Source organism: Penaeus chinensis, chromosome 24 (assembly GCF_019202785.1).
Source record: "Penaeus chinensis breed Huanghai No. 1 chromosome 24, ASM1920278v2, whole genome shotgun sequence".
Lineage (NCBI taxonomy): Eukaryota > Metazoa > Arthropoda > Malacostraca > Decapoda > Penaeidae > Penaeus > Penaeus chinensis.
In genome coordinates this window covers 32,426,331-32,433,830 of record NC_061842.1, presented here as the reverse complement: position 1 = coordinate 32,433,830, position 7,500 = coordinate 32,426,331, and the positions used below count along the sequence as shown (strand labels likewise).

Sequence of the window (7,500 nt, the reverse complement as noted above, 5' to 3'; positions counted from 1 at the left end):
AAATCGCCCGAGGTCCCCTTTGGCTCCAGGCTAGGCGTCGCCGGACTCCAAACACGTCCGGAACACGCCCGAGAACCGCCGCTGGTGCTACTTACTCTGGCAGGAAGTTCATGGCAGCGGACGATGTAGCAGCGCCACGGGATGAGGTCACAGCATGAGGCAGCGAGGTAAGGCAAGTTTCATGACCGAAGGCCTCGTCGCCAGCACCTACCCAACCCCTAGGGGAGGGGAGGAGAGGGGGTGGGGGTCCTGCAAGGGGACCCTCTCTCCTCCCTACGGCCGGAGGAGTCCCCCTTCGTCAGGTGCGTGGGGGGGCGGGGGAGGCTCACCCACGTGCCCACATCCCCGACACGTGACCTGGCCGAGGCCCTCGCTCGCTCGCTGTCTCCCGAGTCAATGGGATTCCCTTCTTTCTCTTTCAATCAGTCCTCACTACGGCACTCGACCGGAGGAACGGCTCGCCGATTCTGTGGAAGCCATTAGTTGCTTATTCCGGCCGCACCCCGGGCGAGGCGCTTTCGGCGCCCCCGCCATGCGCGCTGAATGTAAACATGATCGCCCGCGTGCACTCGGAATTAACTTGTGCGGTTAATATTTACAGCCCCCTCCCCTTCCCCCTTACACACAATAAACAACATTCCTACCCTCCTCCTCCTCCGCTCCCTCCCCCCCAACTCGACATGCAATATCATCGCCGTCCCTCCCTCCTTTGCAACAAAAGAGTTGGGGTCTGTTCCTCAGAGCACTTCTTCCTTTGTCAAACAACCATCACGTTTTCACCCCCACAGCACATCCTTCCATCAAAACCTGCACCGAAGAGTTATAGAGAACTGCCCCCGGGGAAACTACACTTGCCATCCCGCGCACCAATAACACCTCGCAAGTACACACGACGAAGCAATAAGCCTCTTCTCGACCCCGTCGCCCCGCCCACCACAGCAGCCCCCACCCCCCGCCCACTGCTCCCCAACGCCCACTCACTCTCCCGCCCCAACTTTCTGCGTCCGGCTTCTCGTGGCAATCATGGCAACACCAACGTCGCCTACACCGTAACGCTGGTGTTGCCACGTCGCCCTCCCGTAAACGACAAGCTAGGTCCTCCTCGACAGCACGCGACCGCACGCGGCTGGCTCCGAGGCGCGGGACTCTCCCCCCCCCCCCCCCTCGTCATCCGCGAAAACTCCTTCGACGCCAGATCAACAAGTTCCCCGCGCCTCCTCTCGGCTGCGAAGTCACTTCACTGGAGCGCCACTGCCCGGTCACTTCACAACTCCAAGGGTCGATCCCCTCGTTTCACTTCCCCCCACCGCTGTCCAGGTCGCTTCGAGGAGGTCGTTCCTCTCAATTGCACTAAACGCAGGTCACTTCCCGCGCTCTCACCTCCACTCCAGCCTGACTTCTCGCACCCGCTGGAAATATTTCACTGCTTTAGACCACCACAGTAAAAAAGGTCAAAGCTCGAGTTTTTTTACCACACCAACTCCCACGTGCTTTAGCGCTCCATCCATCGCGCAGCAACGGCCACCGTACAAGCTCTATTTACACGGCCAGAACACATACACCGCAGAAGGGTTTTAAACACGTAAACGCACATGCACACATACACACGCACACACTATACACATGCTGTATGTCCATTGGAGGTGTGCGCTCGCGTGCCGTGGACAGTCGTAGTGCAGTTACCAGGCACGAATCGGGGTCCAGAGGCACCGCGGCCGCCCTCACTTCGGCGACTCCCGCAATCGGATCAAAACGCGATCCCCCCGCCCCACTCGCCCAGCTGATACCCCCCCCAACTTGCCTGTACCCCCCCCCCCCTAAAAAGTAAGTAACCACGACCTTCCTTTCGGCCGACGCAGGGGGGTGAGCGAACCCTCCGTGTCTCCAGCACAGTTCCCTCCCGAAGGGCGCCGCTCCTCCAGGGGGCGAGCAGGAGGCGGCAGAGCGGGCGCGGCGGCGGCAGCGGTGGCAGCAGAGGGCCGCAGCGGCAGCAGGAGCAGCAGAGCAAGCGAGCGAGCTGGGTGTGGAGCCGCATTGATCGACCAGCTGGTCAGACCCAACCCGGCCGCCAGAGGGGAGGACTCGCACTCGCTCACTCGCTCCGCCAAGGGAAGCAGGGACGGACACGCGCCCCTCATCGCACACGTATATACGCACCCCAACACACACACACACACACACACACACACACACACACACACACACACACACACACACACACACACACACACACACACACACACGCGTGTCCCATTATACGCACAGACAAGCACACACAAAAAACGCACGCAAGCGCACGCTGCGAAGCCCACTCCGAATGTCCCAGAGGAAGTGCGAGGCAAATTGCACGCGCGAACGAGGCTTCAAGTCAGTTGGGTCGTGACGAGGCGCGTGATGGCGGAGAGAGAGCGCGGGGCTTCGCATTCTAATGCCGGACGCCCCTCGCACTTAGCGCCAACACGAGACAATCATCATAAAAGATACAAATCAATCAAGAACAGAACGTAAATAACATTCGTGCAACGTGCGCCCACGGCCGACTGCATTCCAGCACCACCCACCGACGACGCAACCGTAACACGAAGGCACCAAAGCATTCCTCCCCCCTCCCCCTCCTCACCTCACAAAAACAACTCACGACCACGAATTCGGCCACGACTCGGAGCAGCGCCATTTCCCGGCCGCCGCCTCGCTTAGGCCCCGAGTCGCGCGCCCATCTCGTCCGCCGTCGCCTCGCGCCTTGTGGAAGTCGCCGGGGCAGCCGCCGTCGACGGAACGGGGTTTTTGGGGCAAGTCGTGCTCCTTCCTCTCTCGCTCTCGCTCTCTCTCTGTGTTCATACATATCTTCCTCTACGTTTCTCATCCACTCTTTTTTTCCTTCTCATCGTCTATCATTCTTTTATTCTCAATCTCATCTTTTCCTTCCCTTCAATTCTGACTCTCTGCCTATCTTACTCTTCCACCTCCCACTATTCCTCGTCTCCCCCCCCCCCCCCCCAAACACTTCTCCTTCTCCCTCTCTTCTTTAATTCCATCGCAGCTGTTCGCCCCCCCCCCCCCCCCATAAGTGCAGGAACCGCCAATTCCTTTTCCCGCTGCCACGGATATCGCCCGAGGGGAAGGCGGTCTCAACCCCCTCGCTCTCACGCCCGCGCCGGCAGAGGGGGAAAGAAAAAGAATATGTAATTGCTCTTGTCGAAATTCATCTTCGCGTGGACGAGAAGGGAAAAGAAAGGAAAAGGAAAATATTAATTGTTTGAAAAAAAATAAACAAAATGTATACTTTGTCTTATAAGCAACAGTTTCGAATATTAATTTTTTCTTCTAAATCATGGACTAATAGATAATAGAATATCTCCCGACAACAACAACAACAACAATTACAACCCCCTGCCCCCGATCCCCCGATCCTTTGCATAACACAGTGACCTTCCGATGCGATCCCCCCCCCCCCCCCCCCCTCTTCTTCCTCCCAAATGTAATAGCAAAACTATCCGAAGAGAGAGAGGGGAAACAAACGAAAGGGAAACAGGAAATAGAGATTAAAAAACAGCAACAGCCAGACTTGCACTGAAGTTCCCTCGCTTCCTCTCCTCTGCAAGAATCGAATTACTTTTGAGGAAACTTTAGCCGCCGCACAAGACACGGGGCACGGAAGGAGGGAGACGGAGGAGGGGAAGGAAGGAGAATGCGAAAGGGAGGGCGAGGGAGGAGGAAAGGGGGGAAAGATGGGGAGAAGGGTGGAAGGAACGAGAGGGAACGGCAGGGAGGAGGGAGGGAGGGGAGAGAGGAGGGGGAGGGAAGGAAGGAGGGAGAGAGGGAAGGATAGGAAATTGGAGGGAGGGAGAGAGGAGGGAGGGAGGGGAGAGAGGAGGGAGGGAGGGGAGAGAGGAGGGGGAGGGAAGGAAGGAGGGAGAGAGGGAAGGATAGGAAATTGGAGGGAGGGAGAGAGGAAAGGTATGAAGCAGGTAGGTAGGGAAGGAAGGAAGGCTAGAAGGAAGACGGGAATGAAGGGGGGGGGGGGGCAGGGAGAGGGAGAGGGTGTGGTGTATCAGTTCTGCTTTTCACTACATTTTTAAAATTCCTACACCGTGAGGAATCGGACAGCCAGAGAGGAAGACAGATTCTGCTTTTAATAACCATCGTGTAATCTAAAGAGACCTACGGTGCGCTTTTGCCCGCGACAGTACCTGTAGCGCGCCCCAACTTCTGCAACAATCGCCCTGCATCACAACTTTAATAATAATCAGCGTCGCCTGATGCAACTTCCATCACAACAGCTGTCGCCCACCACAACCCCAGCGCCACCCTCCGCCGCCGCATCTCTGCCCGGGCAAGAACAATCCGACGATTGGACGAGAAGCGCCTCGGCAGACGGGGCACAAAGGACACACAAACGTCGCACGACCAAACAAACGCACGCGCACGAATGCACAAGCACAAATACATACACACACACACACACAGGCGCACACACACACACACACACACACACACACACACACACACACACACACATATATATATATATAAACAGAGCCCTCACAAAACAAAAAAAAACAAAACAAAAAATAACAAAGAAACATCGCATACCTACATACCCCCCCCCCCACACACACACACATTTACTCCCACGCCCACGCCCGAAGCACCACCACAAAGAAGGAAAAAAAGAAGAAGAAGAAAAGAAGAAAAAAATATAAGAAAAAGAAGAAAACAGAAGAGAAAGAAGGGATAAACGAAAAAGAAAAAAAAAAAGACAAAGAAGAAGAAGAAGAAAGAAAACAAAGAAGAACGAAGAAGAAAGAAGATGAATAACGAAGGAACAGGAGGAAGAGAAACTATCTGAGCCAAGGTCGAGCGAGCGCAAGCATCATGGGGAGATAACAACGCGCGATACAGCTCGGTGTCTGGGAAGGAAGAGACGGATTAATTGGACGACCCAGCGGAGCGAGAGGAGAAGGAGGGAGGCGGAGGAAGAGGAAGAGAGGAGAGGGGAGGAAGAGGAAGAGAGGAGAGGGGGAGGAAGAGGAAGAGAGGAGAGGGGGAGGAAGAGGAAGAGAGGAGAGGGGGAGGAAGAGGAAGAGAGGAGAGGGGAGGAAGAGGAAGAGAGGAGAGGGGGAGGAAGAGGAAGAGAGGAGAGGGGGAGGAAGAGGAAGAGAGGAGAGGGGGGGAAGAGGAAGAGAGGAGAGGGGGGGAAGAGGAAGAGAGGAGAGGGGAGGAAGAGGAAGAGAGGAGAGGGGGAGGAAGAGGAAGAGAGGAGAGGGGGAGGAAGAGGAAGAGAGGAGAGGGGGAGGAAGAGGAAGAGAGGAGAGGGGGAGGAAGAGGAAGAGAGGAGAGGGGGGGAAGAGGAAGAGAGGAGAGGGGGGGAAGAGGAAGAGAGGAGAGGGGGGGAAGAGGAAGAGAGGAGAGGGGAGGAAGAGGAAGAGAGGAGAGGGGGAGGAAGAGGAAGAGAGGAGAGGGGGAGGAAGAGGAAGAGAGGAGAGGGGGAGGAAGAGGAAGAGAGGAGAGGGGGAGGAAGAGGAAGAGAGGAGGGGGGGGGAAGAGGAAGAGAGGAGAGGGGGGGAAGAGGAAGAGAGGAGAGGGGGGGAAGAGGAAGAGAGGAGAGGGGAGGAAGAGGAAGAGAGGAGAGGGGGGGAAGAGGAAGAGAGGAGAGGGGAGGAAGAGGAAGAGAGGAGAGGGGAGGAAGAGGAAGAGAGGAGAGGGGGGGAAGAGGAGGAGGAGGGAGGTGGTGAAGGAGGAAGAGAAGGGAAGGGGAGGAAGAGGAAGAGGAGGGAAGGAAGGAGGAGATGGGAGGGGGAGGAGGGAGGGGGAGGAAGAGGAGGAGAAGGAAGGGGGAGGAAGAGGAGGAGGAGGGAGGGGGTGAAGGAGGGGGAGGAGGAAGAAAAGAGAAGGAGAAGAGCTCGAGAGAGAGAGAGAGAGAAAGAGAACGAGAGGGAGAGAGAGAGAGAACGAGAGAGAGAGAGAGAGAGAGGAAAGAGAGAGAGAGAGAGAGAGAGAGAGAGAAAGAGAGAGAGAGAGAGATAAGAATACTAATGTATCAAGACGAAGTAGAAGAAGAAGACCCAGGCGAGACACGAGGCTCAATAGCGAGGTCAGGGCGAGCACATCCCTCCCCCAGGGCTCCTCTACGCCCCCCCCCCCCCTCTCTTCAACCCATCCTCTCACCCCCCCCCCCCCATAGGCAAGAGTCCAAGTCCTTTTTCTCCCGCCGACGACTTGCGAAAGATATCACCCGGAGTCTCCTCTCGCCCTCCTCGGAAACAAGAGGAAAAAACAGAATAGAAGAAGAAAAAGAAGGAGAAAAAAAAAGAAAAAAAGGAGACAGAGAGAAGAGAGAAGTGGAGATAGAGAAGTAGAAAAAGAAAAGAGCGTCCAGGGCGTTATTTCACGGTGTTACGGGATGGTTCTGCCGGGGGGGTGGGGGGGGGACAGGGCGCGAAAAGCCACAAGGCAGGGGGAGGGGGGAGGGCGGAGGGGGAGGGGGTGGGTAAGAGGCTGCTCATTCGGGGAGAGACACTTTGCTCGGGATTTCTTACCTCCCTCTGTCTTTTCCTCCCCCCCCCCCCCCCCGTCTGTCTCTGTCTTCTGTCTGTTTCTGTTTATGTCTGTCTCTTGTCACCCTTCTTCGTCTCTCTCTCCTTCTACCCATCCTCTCCCTCAATCTCTCCCTCTCCTCCATCCTCACCCCTCCCATCCTCGGCCTCTCCCTCTCCCTCATCCTTCTCATCCTCTCCCTCTTCTTCATCCTCTCCATCTCTCACTCCCTGCCCCCCCCCCCCCCCTTCCCACCACCTGCCCCCTCCCCACAGAGTTTCAACAACAAAAATGAAAACAATAAAAAACAATAACGTTATTTCCGGTTCACAAATAACCCCCCCCCCCCTCCAAGACTTCTCATGCCCTAGGCCTCTTTCAAACGCAACGGACAGGTAATGTTTCCCAATATTCGCCTGCTTTCTACGCCAGAATGGAAGCAGAGAAAGACCATTGTGAGCAGTTTTGTCCCTCATTCCGTAGACCTGAAGGATTATCATTATTATGAGCATCATTACTATCCTCACTGTTTAATATTTTTTATCGTCCGCTTTGCCTTACTTTGAGAAGAAATTCCAGCCTGTTAACGCCAAGCTTTTATGCCTTATAATATATATATATATATATTTATATATATATATATATATATATATAGATTCAACGAATTATAATAAATCCTGAGGAGGGGAAAGACGTGCGGTATAAAGAAAGGGAAAAGAGGCGGAAGAAATACAGACAAACGCTGGTAAGGACAAGGACGAGGAGGAGGAAACGGAGAAGTAGAAGAAAAAAGAAAAAGAAAAACGAAGAAGAGAGAAACAGAAGCATAACCAGAAAAAAAATAAAAACCGACCCCCCGCAGACAGCCCTCGACCACGCCCCCGCACCTGCAAGCAAGCAAGCAAGCGAGCGATCAATCACGCAAGCACTCCGACAGCAGGCAAGCAGGCAAGCAGGCGGAGC

General features: G+C 55.2%; 1 protein-coding gene across 3 annotated transcripts in view; it reads right to left on the bottom strand.

Annotated features, from left to right (window-relative positions):
- The window catches only part of LOC125037810 (cytoplasmic protein NCK2-like), an 81,216-nt gene that overhangs the window by 9,858 nt on the left and 63,858 nt on the right, over positions 1-7,500 (bottom strand). The window contains exon 2 of one of the 3 annotated variants that reach the window (XM_047631037.1): positions 96-467. The exons of 1 other annotated variant lie outside the window; for it this stretch is intronic. In XM_047631037.1, coding sequence (XP_047486993.1) covers positions 96-112 — 17 coding nt within the window. In that variant the 5' untranslated portion in view covers positions 113-467. Of the gene's footprint in view, positions 1-95; positions 862-7,500 lie in introns of those variants that run through there. One more of the 3 variants, XM_047631038.1, reaches the window with a different exon arrangement.